Genomic DNA, 19,059 nt, shown 5'->3' with positions numbered 1-19,059 from the left:
CCTACCCCTCAGTTATGCCAACCAAAAATGACTCCAGACATTACCAAATATCTGCTGGGGAGCAGAATCGCTCTCTGTTGAGAACCACTGATCTAGCCCAAGAAGGATCCAGAAGGTCTTCACTGGGTGGTCAGTGAACCACCACCCAGTGCCTTACTAATCCAACTTCTCGAAGGGTTGGGAATCATTTGCAGGTCTCCCTATGGTGACTGCGTTGCTCCCCCAAGGTCAAAAGTCCCATGAGGGGTATCAGACCCAAAGGGGCCAGCTGTACAGCCCCTGAACCATTATCGCCATCTGAAGGGCCTCAGAATAAAGAAGGAATCATTCTGGACCCCGGAGCAGCTGCTGAGGGAAATCAATTCCTTCAAACCGGTACAGTTCAGTCCCAAACTCAGGGACTCCAGCCAGAGCTATAACAAGCCAAGGGCATCCTATTCACTACATTAAACTGAGAAATCCAGCTCCTTACTTTCCTTCCTGGAAGGAAGGAAAAATCTGTAACCATTATAGGCATCTGCATTTGTACATTGTTCTCTATGCTAAAAATCCAGAGTGGGCTCATTCCAGCTAAACTTACCAGGTGTGGCAGCCTTCTCTGCCCCGGACTTAGGCCCTCCACTCAGAGGGCAGAAAAGCCCTCTCCCCTGCATTTTCTGTAGTCTAAACTATTTTGGTCTCTCGCCCCATCCTGACTCTACATCAGTTGAATAAGAAAACTCCCTTATGTCCCTTTTCTTCTTTGACTCTACCTCTTAGATAATGAAAGAAGAAATGAGACTATTTAGACTTAGTCTTAAAATTCTACCGAGACCTAGAATGGTATTTTGACTGACAGGCACATATTCAAAAGAGCCATGCCATCAGGACACAGTGACAGCTACAAGCAGAGAGTCAGAGAAGAAGTGACCCAGAGATTGCTTAATGTCAACTCATCACCTCCCAATGTGCAGAAATGACAAAATTTGAATTTTTCAATTTAATCTGGTGAAATAAGTCAACTATATTTACTGAGCACTGCTTACATAATCAGTTCCACAAAAGTCCACTTGACAATGGCTCACTAAGGGAAAATAACAACTGCTACACCTCTCTGCAACCCTGTGGGTGGAGTGATAATCACAGATCTGGCTTCAGATACAGTGCTTCTTAAACATCGTTCCTGCAGAACACTGGTTTTCCATAAATCAGAGGGAAGGGGTCTTCCCCTAAACATCAAAACTGCAGCAGAGTTTCTCCAATTCACAGGGGAAAATTTAAGCTAGTGGGTAGAATTTTCTCAATTTAAAGATTTCCTCTCTTAATCATTCTTAAACCTTTGATGCTACGACAGATAAGATAAGATGCTAAGATAGAGAGTAAAAACAAGGAGTCTTAGAAAACCTTACAAAGAATCAACCATGCCCCCTAAACAGTGAGTTTCTGTCCAGGAACAGGAGTGGGCTCACAGTCGGGATTTATGCTGCATACAAGCAACACACTCAAATTAGCTATTCATCCTAACTGATCCTGACGTCATATGATGGTATGAACCATGAATGTCTCATGATCTTCAACCAAGAGCACTCTGATTTTCAGGGGCTCTGCCACTTGAACAGATTTGAGACTCACTTAGAGGCAGAGGAGTGTAGTAGTAACTAGCACTGACTCTGAAAGCCCATAAGCCTGGCTTTGAAGCCTAGATCCACCTCTTACATTTAGCTGCGTGACCTTGGGCAAGTTCCTTAACCTCTCTGCCTCAATTCCCTCATCTGTAAACTAGGAACAATAATCTCTGTAGGATTGTAATAAGTATTAAATAAGTTAATAAAGGTACAGTGCTTAGAGTAGTGCCTGGAACGTGAGAGCTACAGAAGTGTTCACTGGTGTCATCATTGTTATCATCATCATCACCATCATCATTCTGTGATAAGGGAAATGCCTTTGAAGACCAAGTAAACCAGTAAGTGAAGACACTTTCAGTGGAGGACACTTTCAGAGTCCTCCACAAGGGGGCAGTGGATCTATACCATGGCTAGTGATTTGTGATCCAAATTTGTGGATAGCCAAGAGCTCTTAGAGAAGTTATCAAATGGAGAGGGCCACAGTACCCGGATCATCACCATGTGGGACTCCAGCAAGATCTCAGGAAAACTGGGCTGCAGCACATCCAGGCTGATGTTTGGCACTAGAAAAAGCAATGACAGAGGAGAAAACCTTTGTCACACATTTTCTCTCACGGCTATCCATGGTATTCACACTGCTGCCAGAATCTGGGGGTAGCCTTCCTGACAAGCTGACTGACAAGTAGGGGAGAGTGTTGAGGCGATGGAAGAAAGCTTAGCCCAATTCTTGATCCTTCATTTAGGTTGTATTAAGTATTCATCAGGCATTCTGAGAAATACAAAAGCAACAGACGACAAGGCGTGTCCCCTGGTGCTCCCATATCTCTCGGCACCATCACTCTTCATTGTGGTACTGGCTCAAATGCTGCTCTCCTCCAACAGGCAGAAGGTCTGTGAGGACAGGGACCAAGTCTATCTGATCCACCAGTAGATCCCCAGGGCCCCACATGGTTCCCATCGTACTCAATAAAGAGTTGTCTAATTAGTTAATTAATTAGCTGGTTTGTTAAATTAGGCGGTAAAACAAACAAAGTGGGAAGCACAGAGAGGAGACATCAAGCAGAAGCCTGAAGAGGGTAGTTTAGGAGGACAGATGACGAACCCAAAGACTCACTGAGTTGAAGATGACAGTAAAGCGGAAATGTCCAATTGGAGCCTGGAGTATAGATATGGGGATCAGATCAAGGGCTGTGGCTATCGCTTTCTGTAGAAGTGTTGGCTGGATGTAGGGAGGGGAGGAGCTCTACACTGGGGCTTAAGCCTCTAAGCCTTAAGGTAGGGAGATGCCCATGGTGCAGGAGACAGAAGAGCCCAGAAGGAGACGAGACAGATGGACCTGCACTACAGGCGGCAAGGAGGAGAAGAATCAAATCCAGTGAGAGGCAAGGAAAACGAGAAGAGGCACTAGCTCCGGCCGCAAGCGAGGTCACTGGTCACTTTAGGGAGGGGACGAATGGGAAGGTTAAGTAGATGGGAAGAAGAAGGAGCACCTATCTAGACAACTCATATGAAGAGATTAGGTTTAAAAAGGAAGAAAATGGGGCCGGCCCTGTGGCTTGGTGGTTAAGTGCGCGTGCTGCAATGCTGGTGGCCCGGGTTCGGATCCCGGGTGCGCATCGAGGCATCACTTCTCCGTCCATCCTGAGGCCGAGTCCCACATACAGCAACTAGAAGGATGTGCAGCTATGACATACAACTATCTACTGGGGCTTTGGGGGGAAAAAAATAAAATAAATAAAATCTTTAAAAAAAAAAAAAAAGGAAGAAAATGGCAACAATAAGATAACGTGGCAGCAGAGTCTATAAAGGTTTATTTTTCTAAGATAAGAGTTACTTATAAATGTTTCCCTTCAGAGCCAGCCCAGGAAGTGATCTCACTCACGTTTGGGATTGATATGGTCCTCCACATTCCAGATGGAGTTGAGGGTCTCCTTCAGGTATGGAGTGCAAGTAACTTCCAACTGCTCCCAGCCCCTGTAAAAAGTGACAGATGTCTCTCAGAAGACCTGAAACCCACCAGAGAGCAGCACTGATGACTGCTCTTAAATCCATGGAACCCCTCTCTTTTCAACCCAGTGGCCATGCTTTTTTCAATCTCACACTTTTCTATTCCACAACTATCCTGGGAGTAGTCTAGCATACAGTATTCCCATTTTAGAAAGACACATAGATCCAGCAAGTTATCATAAGCCAGATGTACAAATGTTCAACTATCAGAACACATAAAACACCAAAGGAACTCTGGAGCTCTGTGCTCTATAACACACCTGATGCCTTTTCTCCCTCCATCTACCACTAAAAATAAGCAACATGAGGTGAACATTGACAATCGGGAAATGGAAGCTTCTGACGTATTCCTTGTGAAAGGAAAGCGTGAGCCTCGACTGGAACATGAAAACCCCAAAGACTCACCACTTGGGCAGGACTTTTCCTGAAGAGCCCAGGACACAACCTGTGACCAGATGGATGAAGCGAATTCGACTTCTCAGCACTTTGATCCGGTTTCCAAATTTTCTGTTTACAACCTCAATCCGCCAGAAATCATTTGAGTCCCCTGTCCCATTCTGCCATATAAATCAAGAAAAAAATACAAAGAAAGTAAGATGACTCTAGAGAAGATGTGTCAGAAAAGGAAGATGGCCACCCTTTTAGATGCCACCATCTTACAAAGGTCAAAGACCAAATCAGCCTCAATGCTGAGGTGGGAAAGGGAACAGAGGGTCATAGAAATATTCCAAGTGATGGACTTTGCCCGAGTACTCACTACTACAACCAAGAATAGTAGTATAACTCCTGGAACCTGAAGTCCAATTCTTCACTTCATAGGACTAGAGTTTAAATTCTCAATAGATATTTTTGCCTGTAAACCAAACTCAAGACACCACTATGGGCCAAAAGAAATAAATAGATCTGGGCCATTTGCATCCATTACCTTGGCCATCTGGACACTCACTCATCTAAGCCAGGAACATCTGGCCTGGATATCATAGTCTGGAAATTAAGACAGTTGTGTCTAATTCTCCTCAGGGGATGCCCACAAGAAAAAAGATGAAGTTCAGAGTCTTGGCTCTAGTACACTATGAGACAAGCAAATAGAAAGAGGGTTGGGAAGTCCATCTTAAGGAACCCAGAATCTTTACTGATGTATCAACGGCCCTGGAGAAGAATGTAACTCATAGTCCTAAGTCTAGTTGCCTACTAGTTGTTTTTGTTTTCAAATTACTCCCCAAGCCATAAGTACTCATAGAGCTTCCTCTATTAACTGCATCACCCCAAGGCAGCAAAAATCCAAAAGCAATATGGTTAACATCCCTCTGCAGAACAGAGAAGTAATCCTTAAAAATAAAGCCAAAGAGAATTTGGGATCTGGCAATGGGTAAACTTACATATTCATCTGGGGTCATATTGTGGGTCCGTGGCTCCTATGCCCAATGTGATTTTAAAAGGAACCCAAATAGTATCCATATTTGACATTTATTAAGTGTCAGAACATAAAAATGGAATGGTTATTATGAGAGGAGAGAGATGGAGACAAACAGACTTCACAGGCTGCTTTTCCCACAGCAAGCCTAGCCAAAAAGTTCCCAAATGTCAAGAGAGTCCCTGTGCAGCCTCCAATTCTTAGGAACATTTCAGAGTTTTGGGGAGGATGTGTTTCCCCATGTGTTCCACAAGGCCCTAAGCCAAGCCCCACAGTTTTTTACATCCTGCTCAGACTCCAGTTGCTCACTTACTATGCCATAGCCAGTGACCTGATAGTGCTTCCGCGTCAGGGGGGCCTCATGATAGTGACTGTGCAAGTTCCGAGAAGTCCTGGAAGTTAAAAGAGAGAAGTCCCGTTATCCTGAAGAAAAGAGATGTGCAATGTTTCTTCTTTTTCCAAGGACACTCAGAGTCACCTGTTAGGATAAGAAAAATTAGAATCTGAACTATAAGTCCAACATATCAGGAACTTCTTGCCTATTTACTCACAAGAAATACCCAGAGAACTGGAGAATTCTCCAAACCAGGAGGGACAGATGGGATACTGGACTCCATGCCAAAAAAGGGGCGAACTTCAGGTGGGGGGTGGTGACAACACATGTGGTGGCTTTGAAGCACTTAGCTTGCCTGCCTTATAACATAGGTTTGAGGAGAAGGAAATTGAAATTTGTAATCTCCAATCTATGCCTGAGATAGGGAAATCTCCTCCCTTCCATTTACTCTTTCTACTTCCACCACCAGTTTTATAAAGTGGGGATCTGTGGGGGGTTTAATTTAGCTTTTATTTACTTTGTGCTTTTTATAATAATCCTTACTTTTATCCATAATAAGAAGTAACTTTCATTGTGAAAATTTGCAAAAATAAAACTTAATAATACATAAATTTTAATTTATTAATAAAGTTAATAATAATAAAATAAAAATTTTAAGTATCCATAATGCTACTAACTAGAAAAAACCACTGCTCATAGCTTTTCTCTCTCTATATATATATACTCCCTGATTTTTAAAAAAATCTGTATCTGATAATTCCAGTGTACAAAATTTTTGCAGGGCTGCTTCTGCTGTCTATTGTTCCTGTTCGTTCTTGCACATGGTATCCTATTTCCTTGTGTGCTTAGTTATTTTCGACTGTGTACTATTTACTGTCACTGAAAAACTATGTATGGAAATGGATGACGTCATCTTTCCCAAAAGAGGATTTACATTCGCTTTTAGCCAGGCACCTAGCAGACACTACCAGTCTAGGATCATGTTCATTTAAATTCATGGCTTGAAGATTTTGAGACCATCCAGGTGAAATGAATTTGGGCTGCAAATCCATGTGAGGATCAACTGGTAGTTACAACTTCTCAGGAACAAGTCACCCTCACCCACCCCTGCCCGCTTTCCAAGCCCTCCCAAACACACTCAGCTTAGTGCCAAACTAACTTTTCCTGGATGCAGGTGGATAGGGCAGATTTATCCTTACCCTAAGTCTTTTGGGGTTCCAAATTTTGGGGAAGAATCACTTAAATCTACCACTTCAGGTGAGCCTACAGCTTTGATTTTTTTTTTTTTGCTGGGAAAGATTCGCCCTGAGTTACCAAATGTTGCCAATCTTCCTCTTTTTTTTTTTTTCCTCCCCAAAGCCCCAGTACATAGTTGTATATTCTAGTTGTAAGTCCTTCTAGTTCTTCTATATGAGCTGCCACCACAGCATGGCTACTGATAGACGAATGGTGTGGTTCTGCACCCAGGAACCAAACCCAGCCTCCAAAGTGGAGCACGCCAAACTTTAACTACCAGGCCACCAGGGCTGGCTCCTGAAGCTTTGATTTTAAAACTCCTTCTCTCAAGAGGCAGTCAAAACCAAAGACTGTGAGAAGTGGCCTCAGTGTCCCACTTATTTCTCTGGATTCCCCCTTTCACTTAGAATTTGGTCTGGTAACTCCTTACTGTCTTGTCAACTCTTTGATGTTTTCAAGAAGATGTTTTTATATTATTCCAGCATTTTTAGTCATTTTCGGTGAGAACATTGGTTGTTTAAACTAGTTTGCTGTACTCTCAGAAACAGACTCTAATGTCTTCCTAAAGGCAGCCACTTAAGAAGCAGCTTTGGGCAACTCAAATTTTTTCTTTTTTCCTCTAGGAAAAGGGAAACTGAAAGGTACCTTCGAAGTTCAAAGCTCCTGAAAGCCAAAATAGGCTGGCAAAGGCTGGCCTGCTTATTTCACCAACCTTCATAAAATGGTTCTCCCATTCCAGCACAGCAGTCTTGTTCCATTTACTGGAGCCTCATCCAAATCTGACTTCTGTTTGTTTCCAGCTTAAAAGAACTCCCTATCTCTGGTGTCCACACCACTCATTTATCCCAAACAACAAATATACTTACTCTTTGTGTTCTAGGCGAATGATGTCTCCATGTCTTACAAACTCCACGGGGAATGAAGGGTCGAGGGGATCTGCCCAGAAGAAACAATCATTGATATCTGAAATCATTCACTCATTAGGCTAGTATGAATCGAGGGCCTATAGGTAAAGAGTTATCGTACAACATGGTAAGTGCTAGAGGTACCGACAGTGCTGTGAGACCAAAGAGAAAGGCCCCTAACTGTCTCAGAGGATTAGAGAAGGGTGTCTTGAAAAGACACTTAACGGAGGGGGAAAATCTTGTCAGGTGAACAAGGAGGGTAAAAGGACAGAGGTATGAAAGAACAAAACTCATTTGATCAATGGCAAATGGTTTCACATGGTTAGGGTGGGTGGGCAGGAAGGAGAGTGGGAACAGATGAGGATGTGAACAAGTGGGGCCAGACTGTGGATGCCAGGCTAGGAAGTCCGGCCTTTACGTGACAGTCACTGAAGCCCCCTCTGGAGGATTTTTAAGCTGGGAAGCCAAATAATAAGATTTTCCTTTCAGTAGTAAAAATAGAGTTTTCCAAAAATTAATTCCATGCAAATGACCATTTGCCCAGCTTTCTTCAAAATCGAATGTTAAACCCTGCATATTTTACCAGTGATTATCTTGTCTCTGGCAATACACTTGCTCAGTGTGAGGTGAAGAAAGTAAGGAAATGATGAAAGAAAGGGACTACTTCTGTATTATCTAGAAGTCAAGATCGATCAGGATCTAGAAAGGTGATGACAATGGGAAAGGAATCAGCAGTAGTAATAGCAACACAGAAGGATCCTTGCAAATTTCTGTTCCAAACAGCGAGACGCTAACACTCAAGGTCAGGAAAGAGACATTTGCCAGCACAAATCACTGGCTCTCAAGAGAATTAGAGAACTCAGCTGTAGAGATGCCCACTCCTATGTGGGCTTTTAAGGTCTCTTAAAGAGATTAATCAGCAAGATGACAAATCACATAAGTCAATGGGGAGGGAAGTTTTATTTCACATGGATTTGAGGGGGAGGGATGTTTACAACCATCAAGAACACAAAGACCTTAGTCTATACAGTTCCCACTACCCAAAGTGCCTGTAGCTATCTGCCTTCACACCAATCCTTAGTCACTTGGGTGAAATGCAACTGTCTTAACCAAGAAGCCACGATGGAATGACACACCAAGGATATTCAAAGATTTGGTCCGTGCCCACGTGACTTCAGAAGTAAAGCTGGTCTTTCCTCATAACCTCTCGTTGTGATAGACCACTTATGTTTGGCCTGTTGGATCAAAACACAATTGACACCAGTATTATAAAGGTATAGAAATAGATCCTGCCCAACGGTGTCATAATTTATATTACCAAAGATGCAAAGACAGTGGTTATGTATGCCACATTTCTAGTCTAAAAACCATGGCAATAAAAGGAGGTGGGGAAAAGAACAAAGAAGGTGAATTTAGATGAGCAGCTGCCCACTTCCCCACAAAGTCTCAGGAGCAGCTGACTCGAGACAGGCTGAGCCAGGTGGTGTTTGCTGAGGAGTCACCGGGAATACCTGTGGCATAGGACAATCAGCAGGGGCTCAGAACTGAGCAGGAGATGCTCTGTTCTCTTCTCGGCTGCAGCAGAAGGCACAGCCTGCAGGTAGCTAGCTGTCTGACCAAAGAAAGGAAGATCCAGACATAGCCCATGTCATAAAGCCCTGAGAGCCCGACAGGTGTGCTTCAGAACAGCTTTGCCCAGGCCCGTCAGGGGCAGACCAGCAGGCATCAAGTGAGGTCCCAGGCACCAGCCTAGACAAGCCTGGCCACAGGGCGGCAGGCCCTCAGACCCACAACTGACTGGCCCAGTCCAGGGATGACTGCAGCACTCTATCACATCAAGACAACCATATGCTGCAGCTCAAGTGTCTGCAAGGCTTGGTGTGCTCTAAATCAGAAATGAGAACAGCCGCTATGGGGCTGCCTCAGCAGCCTCAGCTGGGGCTACTCACCAGCCCCTGGCAGCATGTCCAGGTAACCTCTTCTGGATCAAGTCTGAGCCTTGGCCCTGCTCTCTAGCTTCAAAAGGACAGCTCTACAAGCAAGATCTTACCTGTCTTGCTCACTGCTTATCCCCTATGCCGACAATAGTGCTTGTAACACAGTAGGCGCTCAACAAATAACTGTTGAAAGGGTAACTGAGATCAGCAAAGATGCAGTCAAAGACTGCTCAGGAAAGCCCATCGTAGTAGCATTCTTCTGGAGGCATGAGAAATGTTAAGGAGGGCTCAAAGTAAGTAATAACACATGAAGCATCAATTCCCTACCACATTACCTGAGTTTGTATTATGTTTCTTGATAATCCACAGGTTGTTGTAGTCCTTGTGCAAATAGGTGGTGACCTGGGTGGGAATGTGGGGGAGGGAGGAAGAAGTGGGAGGGAGAACACCATCACTATCAGCACAGCCAGCCACAGGACAATCAACAGCAAACCAACATTGCTAAACCTCGTTCAGAATTCCCAGCCACCGACCCAAGGGGCCATGTTTCCCAGTGGGGCTCAGAAGTAGCACTGGGGAGGGATAATCTCTCCTTCCTTCTGCATTTAGAGGCCTTTTCCCACAAGGGCCTTTTTGATTTGTCTCTGTATCTTTCTGCATCTCGTCTTTAAAGTTCCAGCCTCCTAGAGGGAGGGACCATGATACCCTGTGTAACACAGTCTCCAGCACACAAAGATCATGTCTCAAACTTTCTAAATGAAAAATTCATGCTATTATATTTTCTAGGGTGTGGCCAAATGAAACTAAAGAGCTCCATAAATATCTTGTCCCAGAAGCCTGAAGTTTTAGCCCATAGCCATTTTGCATACACTGATTTTTTAAAATTATGTGTGTGTGTGTGTGTGTGTGTATGCATGTGCACGTGCATGTAACACTGTGATTAATCTAACAGCAAAAGCCTGGAAACAGTATAAATGTCCAATAATAGAGAAATAGTTAACATGACGGTATGTCCACAGGACAGAATATTACACAGCCACAGGAAATGTTTCAGAGCATTTTTTACCAGCATAGGATAAGGCTTACAAAACGCTGATGCTAAAAATGGCTACCACTTATAACCAGGTACTGTTCTAAGCACTGGGCAAGTCTTATCTCTATGTGTATGTACTGTGCTTATCCCTACCATACTTACAAGGAAACTGAGGTTAAGTAATTTGCTCAATGTCACACAGCTTATTAGCTGGAGAGACAGAATTCAAACCCAGGCAGCTAACTCCAATGCTCCCAGGATAGAGACTATACACAATTATGTCAATTATGTAAACGAGTACATCAACACTCTGAAACAACAGAAACATAGGCATTTCTCTTACAACGTGAGTTTTTACAACTCCAATAGGACAAAATATGACTGATTTACTTGCAAAGAGATTTGAAATTAGCATTTAGGAAAAAAATTACGCATGTATTGTGGCTGCTTTATTTCAGTGGCTTTTGCTTTCTCAGAAAAAAATTAGGGATAATGGTATTAAGAATAACAAGAAGCTAAAAAGTTTTGGTAGCCAAAGAGAAATTAAGTCCACACTCCTGAACAAAAGCTACATATAGTCAACCCAGCTTGAATCTGCCCAAGGAGGTTAAGGCTTTGTGGTGCTCATGTGTGCACCCTGTGCATTTTTGTTTTTTACAAAAATCATTACTACTAAAATTCCTATAAGAAAAATTACTTCTTGGTTTTGAGTATAGTCCATGGCCTTTTTTTCCCATTGAAACACTTGTTTTTACAGTGGAGTTTTTTATAACATGAAGTCTCCTAGGAACATAGGTATCCTATTACAACAGGATGTTGTACATCCAACTGTGTGGATGAACACTGATCTTCTGGGATTACATGTAGCTTTTCTTTTTTATACTTTTCTATATTTTCCAATTTTATTTTATAAACATTATGCTTTAAAAACATATAAAAATCGAGACCTAGAGTTGTTGACAAGACATTAAATTGCAGGGCAGGGGGGGCCACTATAGGTTATTGAATCCAATCCCCTCAATTTACAGATGATGAAACTGGCTGAATTGATGACAAAGTCAGTTGCTCCCGTCCCTTGGCCCAGTGAGGTCCCTCTATACCACCATGATTTCATGCCTCCACACACGGGCTGCAAACACTAGGACAAGCTTAATACAGCCTTTCAGAACTCGGCCTTTCTCTCCCCTTGCCCACTGTAAGTGTTCCTGGTCACCACGTCTGTAACTTGATCTTCTACATGATGCCTGTAGCAAGGCATCACCATGGAAGGACTAGCTGTAGTTTTCTGCCCTGGCTGTACATTAGACTCTTCTGGAGACCTTAAAACCAAAACGAAAATGCACAATACATGGGCCCCATCCTAGACCAATTAAGTCAGAATCTCTAGGGTGGAGCCAAGGCATTAGAATTTTTTAAAAGCTCTCCAGTGGATTCTAATGTGCAGCCAGGGCTGAGAACCACTGGGCTAGAGATAAGTGGAGAATCAAGAATGAGAAACTGATACTAAAACCCAATACTCTGGGTCAACTTTCTAATAAACTAGTACATAAGGAAATAATAATAAAGTATTTTGAGAAGCAAAGTTTTTTTGCAAAGTAAAGATATTGATCATTTTGCAAGAAGAGAAACTTCTTTTCCAAGCTTCTCAGAACAACAGCCTGCCCTACACCCTCCACTTCCTCATCTCTCATTACTTCTTACGGCCCTGCCTCTGAGACTTCTGCCCTCACCACTCCACAGAAACTATCCTGGTCAGTTACAGGCCTCCTATATTGCCGTTCAAAGCCCTCACCTTCGCTGAGGTCTTGCAGCACTTGAACTGCTGACGCTCTCCACCTCCTGGAGACTCTCTCTTCCCTGTACTCTCCTCTAGTTCTCCTCCAACCTCCCTGTTCAATCCCTCCTTCTGAGCCTCTTCTACTAGCACCATTCTTAGTGCCTTTACCACTGCCTTAAATGCTGCTGTTCCTCAGGGTTCCTTCACTGGCTCTCCTCCCTCTGCACATCCTTTCTGGGCAATGTCACCCATCCCACTGTGTCGCTAACACCCACAGGCTACACACTCACATCTCTCTCCTGAGACAAGCCCCATACCTAAAATATACAAAGGAAACTCTCTCATCTCCAAAGCCATTCCGCCTCCTCCATTTCTGATTATGGTGAAACAGCATTATCACACATACACCTTGACCTCCAAACCATAGACCTGCACTTAGCTCATCCCTGACATCCATCAGTAACCAGGCCCTGACATTCGACCTGTGAAGTGTTTCCTGATTCAGTTCCCACCTCTATTCCCATGGTCTTTGACTCCAGTCACCATCCTTTGTCATGATTATTGCCGCCTACCTGGTTCCTTGCCTCCAGTCTGTCTCCCCTGTCAATCCATCACACTCTTGCTGGAATTATCTTTCCAAACTAGAAATCTAATCGCATCTTTCCATTCCTTAATAACTTTCAATGCCTCCCCGTGTCTACAGAATGAAGTCGAATCTACTGTAACATGTAAGGCCTCTCCACAATCTGGCCCCACCAACCTCTCCAACATTCTTCTTCTCCCTCAGACACCGTCCACCACAGCCACACCTAACACTCCTTAACATGGACACTGACATGGTGTCGCTCACTCATTCAGAAAACACTCATGGCTAACCCTCCATTGTGCAATTTACATGTATTATCTCATTTAATCCTCACAACAATCCTATGGTGGAGAGAGGTACTACATATTTTCCCCCATTAAAGATGAGGATACTGAAGCACAGAAAGGTTAAGGAATTTGTTCAAAGTCATACTCTAATGGAACCAGGATTCAAACCCATCATCCCCTTCATGCCAGGCACGGTGCTAGGCACTGGAGCCTTCCAGGAGCTAGCAGTCATGTAGAAAAGAGACAGGAAGAGACAAGCACTCACAATTCGATGTGAAAAGGGTTACCACACACACCTGTAAAGGGTGCCAAGAAAGCCCCTCATACAAGAGGCACCTAACCCAGCACCAGGTAGAGGTGGGTCATGATGGTCAGAGGGGAAACCTAAGCTGAAGCCTAAAAAGGTGGAGTTAGCCAGAAGAAAGAGAAGGGTGCAGGAGGAGGAAGAATGCTTCAAGCAAGGAAACAGCACAGAAAAAGAACAGGAAGCAAGAAAGAGAATGGCGGAGTCAGTCACGGCAGTTTGGTGTTGCTGCAACACAAGTGCACAGAGGCTCACTGACCTGCTGCTGGCGGGCGCCAACGCCCTCAGGGTACAGGTGCCTGTGGGAGTGGAGATAGCCGATGGCCATCCGCAGGTTCTTCACAGTGATCACAGAGCCATAGGCGAGGTCTGGGGAGAAGGAAGACAGTGGAGGGTGGGCGCTGGCACCGTGCTAGAGGCTGCCCCTGACTGGGAGGGGCCTCCGAAGCCACAGGACTCAGTAACGCTCTAACAGACTCCATGGCTGTCTAAAGTAGAATGCCAGTGGCCCTCTCACTCCAATGGAGCCTACTCAAGAGGGAGTTCACTACCGGGTCTCACTTATGCGCTGCCCTCCCCCCTCCCTCCTAAGGACTTCAGAAGAAGCTGGGTATTAACAATGTTACTATCAAGGCACTGTTTGTAATAGCAAAAGATTAGAAACAACTTGTCCTTCAGTCAAGGTCTATACATACATTCAGTGGAATAAAGAAGGAAGAAGCATTTTACGTCTTCATCTGGAATGTTCTCCAAGATATAATGTTATGATAGACTGTTAAGATAGACTTTTCACTATATATCCTTTTGTGCCTTTTGAATCTAGTACCATACAAAGTAACTGTTCAATGGTGTTTGGGGGTTTTTTACACTGAATTAAAAAAAACACCACCACCCCAGAGTGAACAGCTTACCCAAGAGCATCCCCTCCTCTCGCAGGCCCTGGGTTATTGAGAAGCCTCTTTTCCTTACTACTGTCCCTCTTCTCCACCCCCTGTAATCTGGCTGCCCCACCAACCCTGACTCCACTGAAACAGGTCCACCAACAATGGCCTACTCCTGTCTCCTTTTGTTCATTCATTTGGTCAACACACTATATCAATTACACAGTGAAGTGGAGGAGGCCTGGCTGCGGCCCTGGCAGAGCCCAGTCTTGGCTCTGAACCGGGACACAGGACAGTGGGCAAATGCTCCAGCAAAGGTGTGACAATGTGTGACATGTGGGAGCCCAGAGCAGTGTAGGATGAATTCTCACCCAAAGAGTAAAAGAGGATGGCTTGATGGAAGAGATCACAGCTGAGCTAGGCATTTTAAATAATGAGTAGGAATTTGCTAAACTTCACAGTTCTATTTTTCTAAGTTCTCTTGCAGGCCAACATATGCAGCCCTGCACACTGCTGACCACCTTTGCTTCCTGAAATGCTCTGTGTTCCCCCTTCCCAATCCCATACTCCCTCACGGACTGCTCCTCCTCTACCTCCTTCCTCCTGCATTCCCCAATGACCTGACCTCAGCCCTGTTCTCTTTCTCTTTCTACAGTTTCCTTACAGATCACAGCCACTGCCACAGCATTAATTACCACTTTACTTAACTGATTCCTCCTTTGAAAGCATCAGCCCCAAGCCTGCTGGCCCCACTGCACAGATTTCCCCAAGCATCTGAAAGTCAATCTCTCAAATGTGGAACCCAATATCGGCCTTTCCAAACCAACTTTTTTACCTGATTTCCTATTTCTCATTCTTTCCATGGTCTTGGAGGGCCCACGGTGTTCTAGGCACCATGCAAGGCACTGGAGAGACTGAAATACATAGTCCTTGACTTCAGGAAAGGCAAGTCTTCAGCGATTGGGCTCAAGTCCTCAGTGACATCTTTCTTCCTCGCTTTCCATGTCCAATCTCTCTTGTATTTGCCAGTTTCCCTTCCCCTGTGGCTGCTACCACCATGCCCAACTCAAGTCCCTGCAATAGCTTTCCAGAGGATATCCCCAGCCTCCAATCCCATCTCCTCCCTACCCATCCTATACTTTTCCACCAGTGTCATCTCCCTACAGTACAGCTTTCCTGGCCTCCTCCCTGCTCAAAGACCTCCCCCTGGGTCTCCACTGTCTGTTTAATGAACTCGAATACCTCATCCAAACTTTTCAAACCCTCATAATCTGGGCCCAACCTATCTTTTCAACCTTATCTTCCAGTACTTTTCTGCACATAACCTATGCCTTAGGTTTTTCCCTGTTCTTGGCTTTGATCATGCTGTCCCTTCTGCCCAATATGCCCTCTCCTTCCTCTCCATCTGTTGAAATCTACCCATTCTTCCAGGGCCTGACTCCAAGGCAACTTACTCTATGTACATCTGATCCCCTCCAACCCCCTGGCAGAAGTGATCTCTCACACCTTCGGTTCCCATAGCTCTGTGTTCCCTCTTTATATACTTAACACACACGGTCATATCAGGTAGAGACCCTCTACACTAGACTCTATACTCCGGAAGGCATCCATCTATAGCCTCCAGTGTGGTTAACATTTGCTCAGTTACTATCTGTGAATAAGTGAACGGATGTGAGTCACAGAACACTGTGGTGGAAACTGACCACTAGCCCTGAAGGGCCTTGTTCTTTCACCAGATTCTCTCCGGCTGGCCTTCCCACAGAGCTGGCCTGGATGCTTCCTCCGCCACAACGGAGAAGTTGTTCCTTAGGGTCAAAGAGCTCATAGCTCAGGACGTCTTCCTCTGCACTTCCTGTGCCCCGACTCCCTCTCTTGAATGCTCATACGAGATCTAACTGGATCTTTCTCCCACTTTGCCATATACAGGCTAAAAAAACTCAAGCTATCATACTCGTGTTTTCCAATTCAACTCCCAGGAAACCCTTCTGCCTTCTACCTTCGTAAAGGCCAAGAGACACTCACGTTCAGGGACGGAAGCATTGTGAAGGTTGTTCCCTGAAAGCCGGGCCTGGAAGGCAGAACTGAAGAAACCATCACCAGGACCACTGTGGGGAAAGGAGGAGCAGCAGACAGCCAAGTTAACGGAGTGAACTTGTGATTTCCTAGGAACCCTAGGAAGAGCTCTGTGCAGTTAGTTTACAAGAGGTACAACCGGAGTGGCAGTGTGCTATCAGGGGACAGACACAGGTGATAGAGTCAGAGAAACTGGGGTCCAAATCCCAACTCAGCCACTTACTAGCAAGGTGACCTTAGGAAGTACCTAACTCGGTTTAGCCTCTGTTCCTCATTTATAAATTGAGAATTTAAAAAAAAATCAAAAGAACTCAAAAATGATTATGATTAAATGAGATAATGTGCACAAAATGCTGAACATAGTTCTCGATACTCAGCAGCTATTTGTGAAATGGGAGCTGCAGCTGGTGTTATTGTATTATTATCCTCACTCCAACTGCACGCCCCTATGGTGGCCCATCCTGTTAAGCACAAGGGACTTTGTTTAAAGATAAAGGGCAGTTTAGCTATTAGGAAATTCTCCTCTTCCTTCAGGTCAGGGTGCTGGCCTTTCTGAGCCCTTTGGATACCCAAAAGATAGAACATAGGAGGAAACAAACAGGAAAAAACCCTGGGTCTCCCTCCTACCATCCCAACCACAGACCAAGGAAATCACATGGCCCATCCACGGGCTTAGAGGCAAGAGAAGACCAGAAGCAAGAGTCTGGAAAGGCTCTGCTGTACCTTTTATTCAGCACCATGAAGTGAACAGCGTAAGTGGCTGTGTAGAGAGCCAGGGGCAGCACTATGAGGCAGAGGATACGAGCAGTCAGGTGTTTTCCCACGGTTACCTGCAAACAGAGCCAGTGTGGGGTGCTAGGCATTCCTCATGCCTTATATGTGCGTTACACACAAGTTTTCATGTATAATCATATCATAAAAAGTTAAAACACTAATGGCCAACAAGAAAGAAGAATATGTGTAAACCTTAAGCCTTTCCATAACACCCCACCACCCAAGCACTGCAGGGGGTTGAACATGGGTCAGCCCTCTGCTGCCTGTCCAGGCCCTCACCCAGGAAGACTGTCACTGTGCTGCCGACAAGGCCTTGCCTGCATCTTCAGCATTGTCACTCATTAGTCCCCTCTACATCCCAGTCACACTGAACTCCCTGTACTTCCTCATGCTTCCTGTGCTAGCCCCACCCACCACACGGACAACTGCTCCTTATTTTAACTTCAGGCCTCAGCTTCCTCCCAGAAGCCTTCCTGGATCGCCTGAGACTGGGCTGGTGCTCTCCTCTGCTCTCACAGTACTTGTTGGCCAGATTATAATTGCCTGTTAATTTATTTCTCTCTCTCCATTGTCTCTAGAGGGCAGGAATCTTTGTTTTATTCATCTGTATATTCCGTGTTTCACACTCAGTGGATGGTCTGTCTATATTTTCTGAATGAAAAAACAAACTTGTTGGGACTTTAGTTCAGAGGTGATGGAGAAGCAGTATAGCAAAGTAGTTGAGGCCTGGAGTTAGCCTCCCTTGAGTCTGAATCCTAGATCTACCTTTTACTACTCGTATGACCTTGGGAACCTTATTACCTCTCTAGGTCTCGAGTTTCTCATTTGTGAAGAGAGGGTAATAACTACCTACCTCAAAGGATTGTTATGAGAAGTAAATGAGATATGAAGGTAAAGCATTTTGAATAGTGCCTGACACAAAATCAGCTCTTAATAAATAATAGTGTAATAAACCCTAAAGGCCCTTACTGGCCTCCAAATCTGGAGACCCTGGGTCAGGAAAAAAAAATTGTGAGTTCAGAAAGTCATCCCACCTAAGGTGGGACGTTTACCTAAGGTCCCATGCAGTCAGGGTCTGCCATATATTTGGCATGAGCCCAGCTGGACAGAATTCCTTGGCTGGGTAGTTTGTAGAGCATTTAAAAAACAAAACAGAAACAAATGCCAAAAGAGAATTCCAAGGATGTTAGTCCATCTTCTCCCTTTATACCTCTCTGGCCTCTCAGCCATGGCCCACTCCCTGCTGTCATGATGCCTACAGAGGGCAGCCAGATCCAGCCCACCCTGGGCCCAGAACACACCCACTCTGCCGCCTACAGCAGAGACAGAGAAAGGCCACTGGCTCTGCTGAGCAATAACAGGGAGCAAAGACATTTCTACAAACACTTGGGTGCTCACCAATGAAAGACTGAGGTCTCCAAACAGGTGCCAAAGGTCTGAAACAGTGTTCCACCCCACTTGCAGGATGACAAAGAGGCCAACAAACTTGACCCCTAAAGCACCAGCCAGATTCACGCCAGTCAGGCTGAGCCAGAACCACCAGGGGGCAGAGAAGGGCCTGAAAACCAACAACATAAGTTCAGTTGGCAGCTGGAACCAAACTCAAAGCAAGTGCAGCAGTGGGAAAGGGCAGAGGTTCTCTGACTCAGAGGCTGTGCTGAGCCCTCTATCTTAAGGGTTCCCAACTCAGGGGACCATGGCATGGCTCCAAAGAGGGAGCGGTCTGTGAAGCCCCTGAAACTGCAGGCAGCACAGTGCGAGAGTGAGCAGGATCTTTTTCTGGGGAGAGGGGCCACACCTTTCCTGGCTAAGCATAGGGCTTAAAGTAAGCAAGAGGCTTCAGCAGTGACCAATCACACGGAAGTAAAAGGAAAATCCAGAGAAGCCCGCTGGATTCAGACAGCCCT

At 45.0% G+C, this 19,059-nt stretch overlaps 1 protein-coding gene across 2 annotated transcripts in view; it reads right to left on the bottom strand.

The window, feature by feature from the left end:
- The window catches only part of POMT2 (protein O-mannosyltransferase 2), a 43,364-nt gene that overhangs the window by 6,820 nt on the left and 17,485 nt on the right, over nt 1-19,059 (bottom strand). Inside the window, exons 6-15 of one of the 2 annotated variants that reach the window (XM_004426396.3) lie at nt 18,551-18,710; nt 17,102-17,208; nt 16,328-16,410; nt 13,684-13,793; nt 9,773-9,839; nt 7,462-7,531; nt 5,339-5,417; nt 4,017-4,168; nt 3,487-3,578; nt 2,091-2,167 (exon numbers count right to left, since the gene is read on the bottom strand). In XM_004426396.3, the coding sequence (XP_004426453.1) occupies nt 2,091-2,167; nt 3,487-3,578; nt 4,017-4,168; nt 5,339-5,417; nt 7,462-7,531; nt 9,773-9,839; nt 13,684-13,793; nt 16,328-16,410; nt 17,102-17,208; nt 18,551-18,710 (997 nt within the window). The remainder of the gene's footprint in view (nt 1-2,090; nt 2,168-3,486; nt 3,579-4,016; nt 4,169-5,338; nt 5,418-7,461; nt 7,532-9,772; nt 9,840-13,683; nt 13,794-16,327; nt 16,411-17,101; nt 17,209-18,550; nt 18,711-19,059) is intronic. The other variant, XM_087448138.1, reaches the window with a different exon arrangement.

This window comes from Ceratotherium simum, chromosome 24 (genome assembly GCF_057802395.1).
Source record: "Ceratotherium simum simum isolate JZ-2026a chromosome 24, ASM5780239v1, whole genome shotgun sequence".
Classification (NCBI taxonomy): domain Eukaryota; kingdom Metazoa; phylum Chordata; class Mammalia; order Perissodactyla; family Rhinocerotidae; genus Ceratotherium; species Ceratotherium simum.
This window is presented reverse-complemented; position numbering and strand designations above follow the sequence as displayed.